Consider the following 22,210-nt stretch of genomic DNA (forward strand, 5'->3'; position numbering starts at 1 on the left):
GTTTTCAAAACCGCAATGGGTTGCACACAAAAACTGGAAGATTTAATCCATATTCAAACCCCAAAGCAGCTGAGTTTCCTGTGGTTTCAGACTTTGTTGAGAGGTTTTTGCTTATTACTTCAAGAACAATGGCAGAAAAAGAGCCCAGTCCCTTTTCTCTTGGAAAACACTATTACAAAATGTCCCATCGGACATTGAACTGAAAAATAGTCAAGAACCTTGGAGTTGGTTCCTAAGTTGGAAGCTAATAACTGTTTTTCAGCACAATACATACAGAGTAAAATTTCATATTAATTAATTGGTATAGACTTGTTTGCTCTTTCTATAAAAAGGATATAGTCTATAGTCTGTTTTAATATAGCAGGATGGTTTCTCCCAGAAAGAGATGAATGAAGATTATGACTATTTTAATTCAGTCATAGAATCATAGAAACGTAGAATGGTTGGGGTTGAAAGGGACCTTAAAACCACATAGTTCCAACCCCCCTGCCATGGGCCGGGACACTTTCCAGTAGACCAGGTTGCTCAAAGCCCCATTCAACCTGGCCTTGAACAATTCTAGGGATGGGACATACACAGCTTCTCTGGGAAACCAGTTCCAGTGCCTCACCACTCTCATGGTGAAGTCACTTCATTTGTGTTAATGAATCTATATTGATTCCAGAATTATATGTACTTGAGCAGAGCACAGTCTTCCCAGAATTAAATACATAATAGATGTTCAATGTCTAGAAGTTTCTTCTCTCAGCTCTAAAATGAAAGGGCAGATCACTCAGTTTCACTAATTGCTATGTTTGCATTCTAAATTACTCCAAAAAGAGCCAGAGGGAAAAAAAAAAAAAAAAAAAAAAAGGAATAAAAAAAATGTAATATTGGTTTTACTGTTTTCAACAACAAAATGACTCAAGTCCAAAGAGTCTCTTTTCTTCAGTATCCACTATCCAAAATACAGAGGCAGTCATCATTTAATCAGATATAATTGCTCTTGTTTATAACAGCAGCCGCATGAGCAGCTCTTGGTGAGCCAAAAAGATCTACCAAAGGGAGGAATGAAAATGCTGTAACTGTGTTATTAATTATAACTGCTCAATAGCTCAGTCAATGCGTGTTGAAAGGATTTAGTAAACATGTATGGAGGAGTGAGGAGAGAAGCAAAGCAATGAAAGCCAGATGGCTGAAAATGGAGGAAATTCCAGGCAATTTCTACAGCTTTGTTCTTGCATATTTTCAAATCTGAACTTTTATTCCTTTGCAACAAAGAACAGCTGAATGCTATAGGACCGATAAACAGTGAAGAAAAAGCAGACAGTTCTAGGAATAGCACAAGATTTCACCACCGCACTCTCCCTCAACCTCATCAAGACTTTGTATTTAGCAAGAGAAGACTGGTAAACATCTGAGTGATTCTGATACCTGACTGATGGATCAAAATAACTTGGGCTGTGCTCTAGCTCATTGCATGTTACCTTCTTTTTCTTTTTTTACCTTTTTTTTTTCCTTTGCATCTGCTTTTTTGTGTGCTTAAGTAGTAAATTACCTGTTATGATTTGAATGTTTCTTTGAGGGATGCAATATTTCCCATCTGCTTTGTTCTATTTCTCAGATGATGTCAAACTATAAAGGAGAAAAAAAATCAACATATTTTTCTGTGCATTTGGAGATGGGAAGCATCAGGTTGCTGGTAGGTCAGATGTAGTGCAATCTGTGCTCCCATCTACAACCTAAAATGAATTCAATATGTGTAGAAGAGGTGGAGTATTCTCTAATCCATTAAAGGTGACTTCTATACATGGATGTGTCATGTTTGGAAATGATATGCACTTCACTTGTGAGAGAGAAGCAGCAATGTATTTTGCTGATACAATATAGTGATCTAACAAAGCATAATCATAAATAAAACAGCAACTCAACATGATTCAGGATGACAGTATACACTTGGATATCTACTGTGTAGAGGACAGGTTTGGACGAACTGTCAGGAGATCCTCCCCTTTAGTCACAAGATTCAGAATGGACACCCTTGCATGCTAAACTCCTTAAAGAGCGGCCCAGGTGAAGCTGGATCCAAACATAGTCCCAAACTTGGTGAACAGTTTATGTCTAAAGGTTGAGGAGATCCTCCCACTGAGTCATGAGATACAGAGTGGAGCCCCATCCTTTCTAAACTCCTTGAAATGAAGTAAGGAGTCTAGGTGCATCTAAGGCTTTTGACACCATTTCCTACAGCATTCTCCTCAAGAAACTGGCTGCTCATGGGTTGGACTGGTGTACGCTTCATTGAGTTAAAAATTGGATGGATAGCTGGGACCAAAGAGTCATGGTGAATGGAGTTAAATCCAGCTGGATGCCAGTTACTAGTGGTGTCCCCTGGGGCTCAGTATTAGGGAGAGTTCTCTTCAATATCTTTATCAATGATCTGGATGAGGGGATTGAATGCACCCTCAGTAAGTTTGCAGATGACACCAAGCTCAGTGCATGTGTCGATCTGCTTGATGGTAGAAAGGCTCTGCAGGAGTATCTCCTAGAAAGAGTCCAGCAGAGGGCCACAAAGATGATACAGGGCCTGAAGCATCTTCCCTATGAAGAAAGGCTGAGACACCTGGGTCTGTTCAGCCTGGAGAAAAGAAGACTGAGAGGGGATCTCATCAATGTCTATAAATATCTGAGGGATGGGAGGCAGAAGGATGTAGCCAACCTCTTCTCAGTGGTTTGTGGGGCTAGGACAAGGGGCAATGGCCACAAGATGGAGCACAGGAAGTTCCACGCTGACATGCCAAAGAACTTCTTCATGGTGAGGGTGATGGAGCACTGGAACAGGCTGCCTAGGGAGGTTGTGGAGTCTCCTTCTCTGGAGATATTCAAGGCCCGTCTGGATGCCTACCTGGGCAGCCTTCTCTGAGGAACCTTCTTTGGCAGGGGGATTGGACAATCTTTCGAGGTCCCTTCCAACCCCTTCAATTCTGTGATTCTGTGATTCTGTGATCTGGATAGGTTGAACAGATGGGCTGAGACCAACGGTATGAAGTCCAATAAGGCCAAGTGCTGGGTCCTGCACCTGGGGCACAACAACCCCAAGCAGTGCTACAGGCTGGGAGATGAGTGGTTAGAAAGTTGCCTGGCAGAGAAGGACCTGGGAGTATTGGTTGACAGTCAGCTGAATATGAGCCAACAGTGTGCTCAGGTGGCCAAGAAGGCCAACAGCATCCTGGCTCCTATCAGAAACAGTGTGCCCAACAGGGCTAGGGAAGTGATTGTCCCCCGGTACTTGGCTCTGGTGAGGCCGCACCTCGAGTACTCTTTGGGACCCCTCACTCCAAGAAGGACATGGAGGTGCTCAAGCGAGTCGAGAGAAGGGCAATGAAGCTGGTGAGGGGTCTGGAGAACAAGTCTTATGAGGAGCCTCTGAGGGAGCTGGGATTGTTTAGCCTGGAGAAGAGGAGGATCAGGGATGACCATATCGCTCTCAACAGGTACCTTAAAGGAAACTGTAGCAAGGTGGGGATTGGTCTACTCTCCCACATATCCAGTGATAGGACGAGGGGGAATGGGCTAAAGTTGCACCAGGGGAGGTTTAGGTTGGATATTAGGAAGAACTTCTTTACGGAAAGGGTTGTTAGGCATTGGAATAGGCTACCCAGGCAAGTGATTGAGTCACAATCCCTGGAGGTCTCAGACATTTAGATGTAGAGCTTAGGGATATGGTTTAGTGGAGGACTTGTTAGTGTTAGGTCAGAGGTTGGACTTGATGATCTTGGAGGTCTCTTCTTACTTAAATGATTCAGTGATTCTAAATCCCTTCTTTGTCCCAGAGTTGTTCAATGATTTTTGTCAGTCTTTAACAGACTCCAGCCTTTTTTTCCAGTGGAGTGTGTTTAAGTCTATTCTGAACCACAGTACATTGAGAATGTCTTTCACAGCCTCTTAAGAGGTAGTCCAGAGAGCCTCCTAGGATCTGTAGTCCACAACTTGAACCATTGGCAAAGTAGATTAGAGGATCAGATATTATAAGTAATGTGATGCCAGACTGGACAGATTGACCCGTATTTGAAGACTTAAGGTCAAGAAAAAGCTTAAACAAGAGTCAGTGGGAGAATCACAATCATACATTTTGTTTAGGTTTTCTTTGTTAAAGACAGTGCTGTACAAAGCCATCTACACAGGCTGCTGTCCTGAGGTGTCACAGTTATGCTATATTTGCATTACCTGTACACCTATCCTGCACTACTGCAATACTCCCCCTGATTTAAAAGGTATCAATGTGACCTAAAAGCATTTCTTTTTCTCCCCCTCCTATTTTTTATCTCTCGCTTGATACTCTTTTCAGTTGTTAAGAGATTGTCCAAGATGTGCCTGACAGCCCATCCTTCCCTGTTCTTGCTGGATGTGTTGACAATGGTGGAGAAGTAACTGTATGTTCCTTGGTATCTCTTTCTCAACAGCAGTTACAATGGAGTCACCAAGTGGACTCATAGGGAGTGCTCCTTTTCAACACCTCTTCAGCACATTTAAATATGCAGAATGAGGTAGCTTTCAGGTTGCTAGGATCAGTGGTTAGCTCTGGAGTCTCTGTCTCAGTCATTTTCTTTAAATCTAGTCATTTAAATTTATAATAATATAAGAATTTGTTCATTAGATAGGATTTCATTCACAGACATTTTCCTCCATTTTAGCTCATAAAACATCAGAGTGCAACTGTAAATACATTTTTAGTAACACACAATATTTTCTTCTTACTTCAAACAATTATAGACCACACTTCTTATTCAGTGTCCTACATAACTATGTAGATGACTTTCTTCTACCCTACCCAAAGCTTGGAGTTAGGGATTTGCCAAGCTGGTACATCCTTAGGTTGAAATAGAATTTGATGATGGCCTACCACAGGCTTTTCATAGCCTGGTTTGTGATAAACATGAGCTTAAAGCTGTGGTAGGGACTGCGTTCTGCTGTGGACTGTTTTTCCTCTTTTTTTTTTTTTTTTTTTACTGGCACTGTTAGTTTTCTGATTGTAGTCACCTTAATGCAGTCCACTTCTCTGCACCTTTCTCTTCTCTAATGTGTGTATAAACTAGAACTTAATATTTGCTACCACTTGATATTTTTCAATATTTTGAACAAATAGACTGTTACTTCTGCATTTCAGATATTAACTTCTAATTCTTAGGTTGTCCTGAGTGTATTCTTAATTTTCTTGAGAGCAATAATTCAGTGCCTCAATGGCAGGATTTCACTCTCAAGAGAAAGTTTTCCCAAGAATAATGATAAAGAGCATGCCTATGTTCTTGAGCCAAATTCAATGTTTTGTGGCAGGATTAATTTCTTCACAGTAGCATTATTCTGTGAGATTAGCTACAGGGGCTTATAAATGGATTGTTTTACTATGCATCATCACTTTCTTTTTAAAAAGGGGGAAAAGAAAACAACCATTATATCTTGCATTTACAGTACTGTTTAAGTAACTTATTGTATCAGTTTAAAAGGAATGCCCAATACTTTTTAAGTAATAAATATTGAATGATGAGAAGATGAGGTGTGTAAAAAAAGCATAAAAATATGGCCTTAACTGCTGAAAATGTACAGTACAATTCTATACAATACTTACACATCAGCAAAGATTCATACTTGAAATAAATTGAGGAGGCATTTTCATTTACAGTTTGATTTGGAGTGAATTAACTACCTATAGAAGAAGTGAGACTGGTTAAACAAAGTGTGCTGAATCTGCCAAGTAGGTCTGTCATATCTGCAGTAGCAGAGTAAGCTGTTCTATTTGTGACCATTAAAATTTCCATCTTTAATTAAGTGATCCATTCCTGGTAACTTCCTAGTCTCTCTGCTAACGTTGTTAAGCATTCAAAATCTCACTGACAGAGGAGTTTGTGGTGTGCAATTACTCATTAGAAATGTAGCTAAGCTGATTTACTTCACAAAGTCACCAGCTGTTTATAGATCTTAGTTATTCACAGCCCTGGGAACAATTTGAAATACTTACAGACAGGTGAATGGCAACGTATTTAATTACTACCCAGCTTATCCACAGATTTGTCTTAACTATATTGGACAGAGGATTCATTTTTGTTTTTCACTTAATGAGAATCATAGAATCATGGAATCATTTAGGTTGGAAAAGACATCTAAGATCATTAAGTCCAATCATTAACCTAGCACTGCCAAGTCTACCACTAGACCATGTCCTTAAGCTCTACATCTACAAATATTCTGAAGACCTCCAGGGATGGTGACTCAACTATTTAATTGGGCAGCCTGTTTCAATGCCGCACAATCCTTTCAGAGAAGAAATGTTTCCTAATACCCAACTTAAACCTCCCCTGGTGCAACTTGAGGATATTTCTTCTTGTTCTATCACTTGTTGCATGAGGTCTGCATGTACAGACCTCCACCCCAACTACAGCCTGCTACAACCATTTATAGAAGTCACACTGTCACAGCTCCAGATCTAAACAAAGTTTTTCTTATAAGTCAGACAAGTTTATTCCTCTTCCCATGAGGAAGTGGACTGTACTGTCTAAAGCCAAGATTTTCTCCAAGATCTAAGAAACAGCTTCTCATTCAGAGAAAGTTAGGTGAGAAGTGTATTAAACTGCCGTTCTATAGACCCTGCATTGTGCACACAGATCTGTACTGATACAGCTAATTGAGTGGAGATGCAAAGTGTTTTATTAGAAATTTGATTTTATATGTAGTAACCTCTGTCTGTGACACCATCATTTTAAATATATTTTTAACCTTTCATGTGCTTTTGGGTTAGACTCAAATCTTGGTAGATTCTCCCATGAATCTAAAAACTTAACTATGTCTGTTTCATTTTGGAGTCAAATGAGTTTAGAACAGTCTCACTCTACGTGAGGAGCTCTATTTTTTATTGCAGAAAAATGAGTAAGTTACTAAATAGATTATCAATACAAGCATCAGGGTCTCAAAGGGGAAGTTAAAGAAACATTATTGTGTCTGGATGTGCCCTTGGAACAAGATTCTTGCATTGCCTAACTGTTGCAAAAATTGGGTCTTGCAAAAAGAACCCTGAAGAAAAAGAGCACTCAAACATAAGCAGGCATTGGGAGTTTCTCAAGTTCAGCCACAGTACCATAAGTATATACATACATTCTCCTCTTCCCCTGCTGAGAAAGAGAGAGAGAGAGGGAGAGAGGGAGAGAGAGAAATGTATGCCTGATTTTGAAAGACAGCCTATTTGTACCTTTTGCACTGGCGGAATAGTTCAAGAACAGTTCATCCTAACAAAAATATTATCCCTGTAATACTGCCAGCCAGGTCAGCAAGAAGCTCATGTTATCTGCTGTTTCTGTGGCAGTACTGCTCACAAAACTTGGATTTGTTAGAGAATTACTTAAGCCCACTTGCTGTTGTCTGAACACTGCCTCATTCATGAATCTGCTTTCTTTGTCCATTCAGACTAGTGACATCTCCTTCTCTTCTTTCCTGCACTGATCATTTCAGGAAAGGCATCTTTGGACTTGAGGAGAGTCCCATTACACAGTGGAACAAAACCACATGTTCATGAGTGTTGATCTTACAGATTGGCAAATCAGGTTTCTTGTATACTCTTTCCAAGCCATTTACATGTATTTCCAATAATCTCATTTTTAAAATGCTTCATTTTAGATATATTACAGATTACAAATGATGAGTTCATTGCCCATCTTTCTCACCTGCTGAGCTTTTTCTTTCTTTGTCTTCTGGTATCTGCAAGCTTGTTGATTTCTTCTTCAAGAACAGCTTTTTTTTAACATTTTCCATCTGGCATAAACCTAGGCCTATGAAAAGGTTTACAAGACCTGGCTTACAAGACAGAGTCAAGCATGGAGTACACCAGCATGAACAGAGATAGGGAGCCCTGGACATAATGCATCTCTGATCTGGGTAGCAGGGTTTGAACTTAAACTCTCCCTCTACTTCTTCAGAGAAGAAATGCGTGAGATTACTTCATAAACTGGTAGGCACAATATATTTGGCAAATTAGTGGCTCTTGTGTTTTTGCATTACTTGGTGTAGGTTTAGGGCAAGGGATATTATCCTGCTCCACTGTAGTTCCCAAAATGTGTTCCACTGTGCAGTACTCATTCACGGCCTGCCATCTGCCATTACAACAAATGCAAATTTTGCACTTCTGTCTTATTTCTCAAACCTTCCTGTATTACCTCTTAACTAGATTTCCACCTTTACACTATGTACTCTGCTTCACAGCTGTTTACCATCTTCATTTTTGAAAGGGGTTACAGAAGACTTAGTTTCAATGTATTACACATGAAGCACTGAACAACATCCTTGTAAGAAGTTGATGAAGCATTAGCCCAAGTCTAAACTTGAGCCAAAAAACAACGCATTTGTTTATCATATTTAATCTGGTCTGTGCACCTATATCAAACACAGCCATTGCTCATTTATCTCAGTGTCTCAATTATCACACAACGTAAAATTCTTCTTTGAGACACATTTCTGTAGTCAGTACGCCTGCTAATCTCTCAAAACAGTTCTCTGCCAAACAAATTCACTTACCTGAAGTTGCCATTCATGTTGCCCCAGATGCATTCTTCATCTGCTGTAGTCCCTCGAAAGACCCACTGAACAACCTCCGACTGTTCAAAGTGTTGGCATAAAAACACAAACTCTCTTTCCTGACCCGATCTAATGGTTAATGAACTCTGCCTTCAGTTCAACGAGAAGCAAGAGTTATTTACTGTAAGGAGCCATATATTGCTTGAAGTATGTCAGAAAGTTACTCCAGCAACCAAAATTGCCATTTGTAGAGTTGTTGCATATTCCATTTACCCTCTGTTCTTCTTTGACCTCTGATTTCCTCCTGTATTTTCCTCCATTTGGCTCTGTTATATAAATATTGGCTCTCTGCCATTTTCAGCTATAATGAGCTGCAATATTCATTGATACCAAGAAGCCTAGAGAGTGAATGCAGGCCACTTCTGTCATCTCCCAGAGCACTTTCATTGAGCCTTTGATCTGCTTGCATGTGTTGACTGCATAGGCTTCTCTTTTAATGGATTACCTTCACTTGCAAGGAAGATGTTTTTTTGAAGAAAAGATCCTTACTCTTCCTTGTGCACAGAATCCCCCTAAATCTTACCCTGCCTGTTGCACAGAGCAGTTCTGCTCCCTTGTCACATTAGAAATACTGAAAATCAGGCTGTAAAATTTTGTTGGACTAGCACTGGACAACAACTAAGTATGACTTATTTTTCTGTTGCTACTCATAATTAAAAATAACTTTTCCTTTTACGTTTTATTTCTTAATAAAGTGTCAGCTTTTTCAAATATTAGTTACATCTCACTTTTCCTCTGAGATGTGTGCATACTTTTCATGTATTTCTAATGTTATCTCTAATCTCTAACACAGACTGAGTCATGGAAGTAGGGAGATTACTTCCTAGAGACACAACTCAGTGTTTTACCATCCATTCTTAGCTCTCACACTTCACTTCAAAGGAGTCTGATTTTACAGTGAATAATTTAACATCTGAATGGAAAATTGGTTGTATTTAAATTGTTACCTTTTTTGCCCCTTTCTTTGCAACTAGTTAGATTATAAAGCCAGGAACTGACTTTGGAGTCCTCATCTTAGTCCTGTAGCCTCAGAGGAAGCAATGCTTCACATCCAGAATTAACACTAATTTTCTCTGCTGCCCAAAGTTGAGTATCACATTCTGAATGCTATTTAAGACCTGACACTGAAGATACTTACTCAACCCAAGAAAAATCTGCTAAAGAAGCCTCATGAAAGCTTTTCTCACTAATAAAAATGGAAGATGTGCCACAAACACAGCTCCAGATCGCTAACAGAAAAGAAAGGGAGAAGTATGTGTTCTCATTAGACTTCTCACTATGCAGCATCCAATGCAGGATGCACAGGCTAAGGACAGGAGGCAGCCAATATTAATGTAGTATGTGATTTAGTCCATTGCATGTGCATATACACAGCTGCCACCCCTCTCTTGTGCACTGAGTAATGTTTCTATGCAGGCAGGTGTCAGATGTTAAGTAAGATGCTTCCAGGCAAACCTCTCTCCACACTGATGAATGTTTATTTTAGAAAAAAAATAATAATAATAAAAAAAAGTTGTTTCGTATCACTTTCATATGGTTTAACCACATAAAAATGACAATAATTTCATTTTTTAGAACTAGTTTGTGAGGTCTTTGTGTAGCAGGGTGTTTACTTCTCCTGTGCAGTGTTCAATTTTCTTGACAGTGCTTAAAGGGATTCTGTCAGGACATACAATGTGTATCTCTCGAAAATGCCTTTCACTTACAGCACCTAACAGCTTAGAATGCTTTGTTTTTACCATATATACCATGCATATAGGGACTGATCCAAAGCCATTCTCTCCACAGGGATGCTTTGGTTCAAGATTATATATATTTTTTAAGTTCTGCCTACATCATTTACTTTTTCCAGGCTGACTATGGAGGTGCAGGGGTGTTTTGTTCTGAAAGGTAATGGCTCCACAGGGGCAGCTGCTCTGACTCTAGCAGCCTCTCCTGCCATGAGTAGCTGGTTAATAACTAGTGTCATTTTCTGGTCTAGCTAGCTAGCAGAATTATTATGTGGAGGCTAGTTTCTGCAGAAAAGAGAAGGAAGTTTCAAAACTGAGGCAACAGTACATTATTGTCCCTGTTGTTATTTGCAACACACTAATGCCTAGAGGCTCCTGTCTAGCTGGGAGTCCCATTGTGCTAGGCAGTAGATAAAGACAGAGAAAGAGATCATCCCTGCTGCAGAACTACAGCCTAAGCAGACAGCATGGAGAAACCTGAGAGAAAAGAAAGTATTGTTACAACTTTGCAAATCTGAAGTTGGGAAATGTGGGAGAAGAGCACTTGAGTGTTCTCATTGTACTCAGAGGGGCTATTCACAAACTCACAGGCTAGCCTGTGTCTCAGCAGTGCTGGTTTCAGTCACCTCTGGAGTCCGGTGAAGAGCCAGGAAAAGGGTTCTGTTCACACAGTCCCTCAGTTCTTCACCCAAACTGCTTAGCCACAATATAGCATTGCTACTTTTTGTCTTGTCACAAGAAAGAGGGAAAGTTCATTTATAAATAAAATTAATTGGATAGAACTATTTCAAAGCTCACGCTCATATTAAGTGTTAGGGGCTTTTTTGTTTTCCCTTTAACCAGCTTGACGTTGGGTTCAAGTATCCAGACTATGTTCTGTTGAATATGTGAGCCCTCACAAAACTTGAAACTCCTTGAGGTATAATGTGATAAAGTTGAATTTATCATTTGCAGGCAAGATTTCTGTTAGATATGTCAAAAGAATTTTCTTTATAAGAAAACGGCATGATTAAGCTATTTTTTAAAAGCACCTCTAATATTTTTACACTAATGGTAAAGAGTAATTGTGTTGTGTTTTTACACTAATGGTAAAGAGTAATTGTGTTGTGATATAAATACAGATTTTCAGATCATTGGCCCTTTTTCTGGCAATTTGGAGCTTCAAAATTGTTCTCTTTCTTTAACTTAAAGGATCTGCAAATGCTTATGCTTTAAAAGATACTGAGCATGATGAATTGTGGAAAGTGCATGTTTACCTGAAATTAAACATATGCATAAGCACTGCCCACTGAAGCCTGACTCACTCAATAAGTATGTTCCAGAAAATTACAGTTACTCATTGACCTATAAAAATTACAATAATTATTGATAAATTCAATATTTAATAATATATTACAGATTCTAATTATAATTCATAACATGTACAGACTGTTATATTTCCTAGCTGGGTGTTTTCTTTTCCTAAAATCTGACCACTATTAATTCATTTTGGTTATTTTGTAGTTACTGGAGGTGCAAGAAATTTAGTGCTCAGGTTGGTCTGACTTTTCCCAGCCTTCTGTTGAGTTTTAGACCCCACACATAACATTGTGTATAAAAATTAATAAATAAAGGAAAACCACTGTTTGAGCAGTCAAATCAGGTTCAGTAGTTCATTCAGACAAATGTATGTGTCCTAATCACCAATCCTAAAATAAATAAATAAATAAGTAAATATAAATAAATAAAAATTAAAAAATCCTGAGGCATCACAACAGTCTGCTAGAAGCAGGAGACGGTTCATCTGGAAAGTGCCAAGTTTCTATGATCAGTTTAGTGTTTTGAATTTGTGATGATACCTGAAATAATCTGAGTTTTAAGACTATCCTCTGCTCACTACACTTTCCTTTTACCTTTTTAATTCTTTTTTTTTTTTTTTTTAATGAAATACAGTAATTGAAATATTTTAAAGACTAGGTTGTGCTTAAATACATAACTTCTATTTAGGCATTTAGGAGATGGAAACAGACAAGTGATGAAATCATTGACCTAAGCTAGGACAAGCCAGGGGCTTATGGGAACAGATATGCCAAAATTCTGCTGTGAAAAAGGCTAAAAGGTTGCTACATATTCATGTAGGTTTGGGCACTAGTGGTGGGGAAAGAAGGAGGGATCAAAACAATATTCCAGAACAAACCCATGCAATCTTTTCAGTGGGCTTTGGTACGCAATACAGGAAGTACCAAACCAATGACTTCAGCTGGAGCAAGAATGCAAATTTTTCCTAAAGTCTACACTGTAACAACCACAGTCAGCATACAAAGATGCCAAACCCGATTGTGTGAGCTTTCCTTAGCTTGATCCTGTAACTGCCTTGTTTACCATTTTAAGTGTAAGATTATCCTACTTGAATTTTAATTCTGGCATTATCAGTTGCATACAGGATATCATGCCATTCTTCTGCTTTAAATTATTATTATTATTAATTATTTTTTTTGCATGTCATACTGATTGGAAAAGTCAGTTCAGTGTGGCCAAGTCATCAAAAATATAAATAAATAAATATACAAAAACAGAGGAATGTGCACATAAAGACCATATGAAATAAGAGATGAATTATTTGAGGTCACATCTCATAACACTCTACAGTAAGGATAAAACTGTATTATTGCAACAAGACAGTATTAAAAAAAATAAAATAAAAATAAAAATAAAAGAATTACTATCTCCAACAGAAGACAGTTTATAAACTACTTGTAGTCATACTCTCCTACCCATTTTATAAAGTGGTGCAATCACCTTTAGCTATTTTAAAATAATCCTGTAGTCCTGTGATTCTATTCAATAAGGTTATCACTGATCTCTATTTTTGTAGGACTGTGAAATTCTGCCAATCATCTATATCATCTATGATTTTGGTTACTTGCATATCCCTACTCTACTTTGCATATCTCTACTCTGTTCTACATTCTTTGCTTTGTATCTATGAAAGCCCAAAAAAGTCAATGAAAACACAAGTGTAAGAGAGAATTTGACCTCATATTTCCTGAGGACCTCTGAGAACTCTCCTATTTAGAGCAGCTGGAAGGAATTGTGAATAAAACTATATTATGGGTAGGGCAACAGATGCAACCTGCAACAGAAAATTCAAACATTAGGAAAAAAAAAATCCTTTCTCTTTATTGAAATGTAACATTTCTTTCTGGAAGAAGAAGCAGTCACCCTCTTCTGCAGAAGCCAAGATCTCCAAAGAGTTTATGTGGCCTGCTGGCCACTGAGATGTGAACTGCCAACAGAAACATTGTGCTCTTATACCAATAACAAACAATGAGTTGCTGGAGGCAACAGCTATTACCATCACTTGAATAAAAGCAACTTTGGCAACTAACCATGTATGAAAATAGATTCTGAAATAATAAAATGCCTTCTTTTCAGCACCTACTCAAATATCTCAGTTTAGATTGTTCCAAAAACTGAAGGGTAGCTGATATTCACATTAATTCTGACTGACAATTTTATGGGAAAATATGGGAAGACCTATCCCCCAAGATCATTCATATGGAGAACATACTCCAGATTAGTTTAACTGGCTGCCAGATGTCACTTCCATTGCACTGCTAAATAGCTCCTGGTATCAAACTTAAGTGGCCTTCAGTGTATTACAGCCTGGAAAGTGGCCATAGCAACTTATTCCTCACTGTGCAGGGTGTATTAATTTTTAGAAAGGGTTAAATACATTTTTCTGGTTGTTAATGGCAGAATGAAGAATACTGTTGTGGCATTTAGGGAAGAGGAGGTGGATTTCACTACCAAGGTTATTGTCTAAAAGCAAACTAGAGTGTCATTTATATTGTATACAGCGATGCTCAGGGCACATCCTGTCCTACTATAAAAACAGACAAAGTAATCAACAGATGGAGCACAGAAGGGGAGCAGAGTGGTGTTTCGGCCTTTGCATTATCATCTACTGAGGAAAATATATTTGTTACCTACAATCTTTTAAATTTGTTTATGGATGTTATTGAGAGAGAGGGAACAAATATGCAGTACAACTTTATAAAATAAAAAGAGAAGTTAGAATAGTTCTGTAAGAGTAGGATGAGATTTTTTTTTCCATAAAATGTTTACTAACATGGTGCATTTTAAACATGCTGAGCTGTTTCCATTGACTGCTGATCCTAAACTATCAGAGTTTTTCCCCATAGCTCCTTCATAAATTCTGCTTCTTGTTGCTGACATGTTTCATAACTTTCCTTCATTGTCTGCCTCAGTCCTGTTGGAGCCAGAGGGTGTCTTTCATCATAATCACTCCTTTTAGTTTCTGCCTGGCTTTGCTTTCTACAAGGGCAGGTTGTCTGAGCTTTCCTTTTCCTGAATGTTTAATTTACTCCCCTGACAATCAGTTTCAGTAACATCATGCAGGCAAGAAAGCTATTCTTCAGGTTTAGAAAAAGTGTCAGTATCTGGCTTTTGTACTTTCATTTTGGATGTAGGAGTATGCCCACGTCAGTCTAGTGTTTTATCTAAAGTGGATGGGAAGTCTATTCTCTTCTATTCTCACTCTGAATACAAGACTTCTTTGCATTTGTGTTTCTGTATATCTCTGAATTGCTTCTAGTAGAGTGCAAGAGTGAGACTTGACATTTTAAGCAATTTTCTATGTATTGCTGACAGAATTAGAGGGGGTTTTCAGTACGACTAACACCAGAAATCTGGTTTTCTTGTGATGAACACTGAAACTGAGATATGAAAAATTCTATTGATTCAAAATATACACAGCTAGCACAGAGAAAGGTTGAGTCAGAAGCAGATGTTTACCCAGAGGATAAAGAGTATCCTTCTGCCCTTCTGTTGCATCTTTTAAGGCCATAGCACTCCCAACTCAACAACAAGGAAAAGCCTGTCAGGAACCCCAGGAAATCCCTTGAATCTTCTGGAAGAAATTCCTACTCAGGAATTCACCGATATATTCCTCTGATGAATATTGTTACTAACTTTTTTTCTTTTGGTTAAAGACAGAAAAGAACCAGCTAATGAAGTCCATTCAGTCTTGAAATACATTAGCCAGGCTCCTGCCCATCAAAAACTTTTAATGTAGAACACAAAACTTGTTCTTATGCAGGAGTCCAAGAGACCTGAAGCCCAAGAGCTTCTAGCAAGAACCAAAAATGCAGAGGAACAGTTAATACTCTTCTTAACCTCATCCTGCAGCTACAAGAAGGGTCACTTTGGTCAGAGGAGGAGAAATCCCTTTCACTTACTGCTTCTTCACTCCGCCATTTTGAAAAGAGAGGATTAAGGTTACTTCATATTGTGCTTAAGGTTTTCTCTACTGACTCCTTCACAGATGGGAGACTGGGAAATGGAGCACCTGCAGTCTTACCTGTGGGGTTGGATTACAGACACGAGATGTCTTCTGTTCTCACTTATTATCAAGAGAAACTAACGAGACTGTGATCTTGGCAGATGAATTGTGCCATAAACCTAAGCCATCCCTCGTGCAAGCCTGTAATCGCTTTGACTGCCCACCCTCCTGGTATCCTACAGAATGGCAAGAGGTAAGAATGCATGAGTCAATCTCATTTTATGATTATTAAAAGTAGTCATTACATGCATGATCAGTGGATTGTTTTGAGTTAGCCTATTAAGAGGATTCATTAATCATTGTAATGAGCTATTAAAAAATGAAAAAGTGGCTTTTTTCTCTTTAGTGAAAACTGAATCAGGATTTTCAGAGGCAAATAATGACCATTGCTATTTCTAATGCAAGATTACTGAAAAATTTTAATGGCTGACCATAGGTTCCAAACAAAAAGATCTGGAATGTGATCATCAGCTGGAGTCACTGAATTTCAGTTAGCAGTGAATTTCTGTGTTTCTAGGAATACAAAGCTACAACAATCAGGGAAGAGAAGATCTCTGGAGCATGATGAGCATGCCTTCTATTCTCAAAGAATTTAGTTTAGGGCAAGAAACTCTGCTCATCCTTCAAAGTCACAAATAAGTGTGAGGTACTTCATGAAATGTATGCCTTTTTACACTAATATTGAAAATTTCAGTCTGCACAATGGATCTATACAAGGCTTTCTTTCTTTGGTAGGCTACCTGAAATAAGTTTATTTGCTGCCATCTGGTTGCAAATGAAAACACACAATTCAAAAGACTTAAAGGTATTTATGTTGGATAGGATACTGCAGAAGGAAGAAATTATACTGTTGGGCTGTTGAGAGGAATGGGAAAATTCACTGTACAGTGGAGGTGCAAGCAAAATATCTATTTAAACCTTCAGTTCTGTTGGGTGTAAGGATTCATTCCATGTTATCAGAAAGCCATGAGCTGTTGGCACTGTGCTTACATATAACTCCCAGTCTCCCTCTATAAAATATGCCTTTGACTTAACAGCCAAGGAGATGTTAATGTACTTACCTAATGAAGCTGTTAAATCTGTGAAGCTGTACTTCATGGGAGACCTCTGGATTTGGGCAGCCTTCCCAGTAACCAAAATTTATGCCAGCCTGATGTTCTGTCAAAACTAGATAACTAGCCTATGGCATTAGTCCTTTGTTTAAAACAATTGAGTTATATTTCATGCTTTAACATTAATTTGTCTACTGATATTCACATACACATATTTGCTTATTTGTACTTTTCAATATTGCTAGGCTGTATCCACAGATGAATTCTATATTTGTAAATAGCTTTTTACTAACACATAATATAATAAAGTTAGCATATGCTAAAAGGTGTGCCTGTGCTAGTTAAAAAGCCTATAATTGGCCATAGTCCTTACAGAAAGCAATTTTCTGCAACTTTATTTGAACAGTCAGAAGAGACATTCATTATGTGATGCTGAATGTCTTCCTCAACAGTGTAATCACACACATTTTTGCCTGTCTAAAGTAATGTTTTAGGCATTTTTTATATCTGCAAATAGGATCTCAATCTTGTTGACAGGTGAAAGAGATCTTAGGGAGGATGGCGCAAAATTAAGTGTAAAGACTTTAACAAGCATATCAGTCAGGAATTAAATAAGACTGTCCAGGTTGCACCTCTTGTGTTAACTGCTGTCTTCTCTGGACTAGGTGGAGACAGAGGATTTTTGCTGCATTTCACTGCTGTGGCTTAATTAATTGCTTAACTGCACTTTGCAGGAAGGACAGCTGTATATTCAGCTCCTCATTATGTGGCCACTGAATAGTTCTTTTGATTCCCTTTAACCAGGAGAAAATGGTGCAAACAATGCTCTTCTCTACACATAGTCATCTGCCTCTATTGAGAACAGTATAGTGCAAGAAAAAATAAACTAATCCACTAAAATTAATTTCCATCATCTCATTTTTTAAAGATGTCTGTCTTCCTTCTTTGCACCAACCTGTGTGCATAAGAGGTCCACCCTGTGGCAAAGCCAGGCCTGGCAGTTCTGTCTCACACAGGTTTCCTGTGGATGACCTCCATGTGAAAACCTGCATCAACAGGCTAGTGCATTGCGCTTTGTGCTTATTACCGCTGGTTGACTCCTGGGGTGTGCAAGCGAAGAGACCATCTGGAAGGGATGTTGGTAGCTGAGACTTCATCTGGAGGCAAGCTCCAGCCACACAGCAAGGCTGCTAAGTCAGGGTAGCCAGCATGGCTGCACATTGTTTCAGGAGGGAGTCTCCAGCAGCCCAAATCCTGCAGGAGGCTTCTGGGAAGATAAACCTACAGACCTTACAGAGGTCTCCACATCACCCTGAGACCGTGAGAGATGTTCCCACCTGTGGAGAGACAGAGGGCCATGCAGGAAGGTACCTGGAAAGCTTTGCAGGCAGTGGAGGGCAGCATCTGCTCCCCATGTGGCACCATTTGAAACCATTTATTTGGTCTCATCTGTGGAGTTCATCATGCTTTTCCAAGCACTCTCTCAAAATAATTTTAAGCAAGGAAAAAAAACAAACAAAATTGCAATGCACAGCATTTTTTTTTCTACGGCTCTTTATGCTTGTTAAGGGAGGATACTCTGAATTAAATGTCTTTAAAAGACCCAGTGTTCCTGGCAGATAAACACAGGATAATTATCAGTGTTGTAACATTCCAGGCGATTTTTTAAAATAACTCTTTGCAGATTCAAGGCTATTTATTTTTAAACAGTTCTATTTCTTAGCTAAATCCATTAGGATGTTTATCTTGTTTTCAGTAGTGTGTTTCTGGAGGAATGTGGATATAAGCTTTCATTTTTACAAGCCACTATAAATATCTACTCTGCAGACCTCAAATAGGAGTCATCCATTAATAAACCTTTATCCTTCTTTGTTTTATTACTAAGTGATACTTACTTCTTTCCACAAGTGGAAACTTCTTTCCACAAGTTTGAGAAAAGACCAGCCTCCCTGACTCCCAAACAATGAAACTGGTGTTTTTGCCCGAATCCTGTGCAGTGTATGCATATGTGTGGAAGCTCATAGGCATGTGCTGATGCAGAGAGACAGTTGGCTTTCCCTCTGCTTTCAGTGGGGACCGTCAGTCCTTTGTGTTAATTAGTGTTTGCATATTTTTGTATGAGCAGAAGAGATCGAAGTGATGACTCCTGTAAGAGAAGCCAAGGCCACCAGCAGTTTAAGATGGCATTTCCCAGCACTCCTACAGAGGAGTCAATACCTGCTGTGGGGAGCTCTTTCTTTTCCTTATTTGTAGCACCCATTCCCTTGAATCTCCAGAGGTGCTGTGCAGTCACACAATGTTCCTGGTTAAAGTTAGTTTGAAGTGTAATTAGGTTTAGCCTAGATGAATTTTGCACTCCTGCTCACTGTGCAGGTGCTTGAATACTTATGCCAGTATATGCGAAAAGCAGAAAAAATAAAAATAAAAATAAAATAAAAATAAAAAAATAAAATAAAATAAAAAAAAACAGGAATGATTAAATGGCAGAACTGGGTGTATGGATTGTCTTCTTTAGTATCAGTCTTGCCATATGTTTCCTTAAGCTAATTGCTGAACCAGGCATAATTAGATAGCAATGTGGGGAGATCACAGAATCACACAATTGAAAGGGTTGGAAGGGAGCTCAAAAGATTGTCAGGTCCAACCCCCCTGTCAAAGAAGGTTCCTCAGAGCAGGCTGCCCAAGTAGGCATCCAGACGGGCCTTGAATATCTCCAGAGGAGACTCCACAACCTTCCTAGGCAGCCTGTTCCAGTGCTCCATCACCCTCACCATGAAGAAGTTCTTTGGCATGTCGGCGTGGAACTTCCTGTGCTCCATCTTGTGGCCATTGCCCCTTGTCCTAGCCCCACAAACCACTGAGAAGAGGTTGGCTACATCCTTCTGCCTCCCACCCCTCAGATATTCATAGACATTGATGAGATCCCCTCTCAGTCTTCTTTTCTCCAGGCTGAACAGACCCAGGTGTCTCAGCCTTTCTTCATCGGGAAGATGCTTCAGGCCCTGCATCATCTTTGTGGCCCTCCACTGCACTCTTTCCAGGAGATCCCTGTCTTTTTTGTACCGTGGAGCCCAGAACTGGACACAGTACTCCAGGTGAGGCCTGACCGGGGCAGAGTAGAGGGGGAGGATCACCTCCCTTGACCTGCTGGCCATGCTCCTTTTAATGCACACCAGGATCCCATTGGCCCTCTTGGCCACCAGGGCACACTGCTGGCTCATGGTCAATCTGTTGTCCACCAGGACCCCCAGGTCCTTCTCCTCAGAGCTCCTCTCCAGCAGGTCATCCCCCAGCCTGTACTGATACTTCCGGTTGTTCCTTCCCAGGTGCAGGACTCTACACTTGCTCTTATTAAACCGCATCTGGTTTCTTCCTGCCCATCTCTCCAGCTGGTTCAGGTCTCACTGAATGGCAGCACAGCCTTCTGGTGTGTCAGCCACTCCTCCCAGCTTTGTGTCATCAGCGTACTTGCTGAGGGCAGACACTATTCCCTCATCAAGGTCGTCGATGAACATGCTGAATGAGACCAGACCCAGCACCAACCCTTGGGGAACACCCCTAGTCACAGGTCTCCACCCAGACTCTGTGCCACTGATCACCACCCTCTGAGCTCGGCCAGCCAGCCGGTTCTCAGCCCACCTCGCTGTCCACTCATCTATCCCACACTTTCTCAGCTTTTCAAGCAGGATGTCATGGGAGACAGTATCGAAAGCCTTGCTGAAGTCAAGGTAGATGACACCCACTGCTCTCCCCCCATCTACACAGCTGGTGATGCCATCATAGAAGACAACGAGGTTGGTTGAGCATGACTTCCCCTTGGTAAATCCATGCTGACTACTCCTCATAACATTCTTCTCTTCCAATTGCTTGGAGATGGCATCCAGAACAAGCTGCTCCAACACCTTTCCAGGGGCAGAGGTGAGACTGAGTGGCCTGTAGTTTCCCGGATCCTCCTTCTTGCCCTTCTTGAAGACCAGAGTGACATTGGCTATCCTCCAGTCTTCAGGCACCTCTCCTGTTCTCCAGGACCTTTCAAAGATGATAGAGAGTGGCTCAGCGATCACCTCTGCCAGCTCCCTTAGCACACATGGATGCATCCCTCTGGGACCCATGGATTTGAGATGCATCTCTTTTGCAAGTCAGTATTCTTGCAAAGTCCCAGATCCCCTTGAAAGGGGTGCTGAGGGATATAGGAACTGGCTCTGATCAGCAGCTGTGGGAGGCAGGAACGTCAGGAGACGTGGTGCAAACACTTTGCGTGCTTGGGTGGGTGAGGTGAAATCATGACACATCACTCCTGCCTGTGACACAAGCACAGTTCTGAGTTGTAACAGTGTTGTGAGACCTTTCTGAACACAGAGACAGCAAGCACGTTATTCAGATGGGATGTGTCTAAATAAGATGTGTATAAATGTGTCTAAAAATAATTCCTCTCAGAATTATTGCTTCATATTGTCTGTAAATCCAAGTGGACTTTGCTGCCATTGGTCTACCCCCTTCCTTGGAATAATGTGGGAGCTGGAAGGTTCCACTGGAGAAAAGTCAGGAGAGATCCCAGACCAGTGAAGGACAGGTGCAGGCACTGCTCCGGTGCAGTAATACAGTACACTAGAAAAGTGTTCCTGCAGACAAGGAGGAATCTTGTTACTGTGTTTGGCTTTCTCTGGCATTTATCAATAGCATTTGACACTGAGTAACAAGTTATTTTTCATAAAACAAAGCTGTGTGGGTGACTGAAGAGCAAGAAACAAGAAAAGATCTGTTTCGTCTTACTCTTTTATCTGGTCATGATGGAAGGGCAGAGAGACTTCCTGGGATTTGTTTGACTGACAGTGGGAACATGCTTTTGTTGTGTTTATACAGTGCCTAACTCATTTTGGCTCTGGTATATGACGGCAGTCCTTAGGCAATCTTGAAATAATACTTTTAATCATATTTTTCTTGATTTACTCTCTCCTCAGGAATGAATTGTTCTCAAATGAAAGGCTAATAAATGTTTTCTTTTGCTGAAAACTGTAGTATTGTTTTACTTGCTTAAATTTTTGGAAGCTTTTGAGCTTCATAACATTCTAATTGGGACAGAAACTATTTTTACTCATTAGAGAACAAACGAAACAGAACATAAATACATCTTTAGTTACAGTGTTCAAGCCTGCACTTCCATTCTATCTGTTAAGACAAACATATATCCTAAAAAATGAGGCTCTCTTTAAAGTTTATGCATATCTCTCTCTAAGAGAGAAGGGCCTTTAATGTCTCCAAGATTTTATAAATAATTTTCTTTTTAACTGCCTTAGTATATGTTTTAATATTTCATCATGTGGTTTACTACTTTTCAGACATAATTCCATGTTGCAAACTATAAGCAGTTCCTGGTAATTTCAGCATAGGAAAACCTGCCCTTTCTCCTTTACTAGGAGAAGGGAGAAATGGAATTGAACTGTCTGGGCTAAGAAGAAGAATTGGGAGCCACCTATCAGCCACCACAA

The 22,210-nt window shown here is 39.8% G+C and overlaps 1 protein-coding gene across 5 annotated transcripts in view; it reads left to right on the top strand.

Moving 5' to 3' along the window:
- The window catches only part of ADAMTSL1 (ADAMTS like 1), a 471,240-nt gene that overhangs the window by 394,612 nt on the left and 54,418 nt on the right, over window positions 1–22,210 (top strand). For all 5 annotated transcript variants that reach the window (XM_035310142.1, XM_035310140.1, XM_035310141.1 and 2 more), the window contains one exon: window positions 15,652–15,862. In XM_035310142.1, coding sequence (XP_035166033.1) covers window positions 15,652–15,862 — 211 coding nt within the window. The remainder of the gene's footprint in view (window positions 1–15,651; window positions 15,863–22,210) is intronic.

The sequence above is a fragment of the Oxyura jamaicensis genome, chromosome Z (assembly GCF_011077185.1).
Source record: "Oxyura jamaicensis isolate SHBP4307 breed ruddy duck chromosome Z, BPBGC_Ojam_1.0, whole genome shotgun sequence".
Lineage (NCBI taxonomy): Eukaryota > Metazoa > Chordata > Aves > Anseriformes > Anatidae > Oxyura > Oxyura jamaicensis.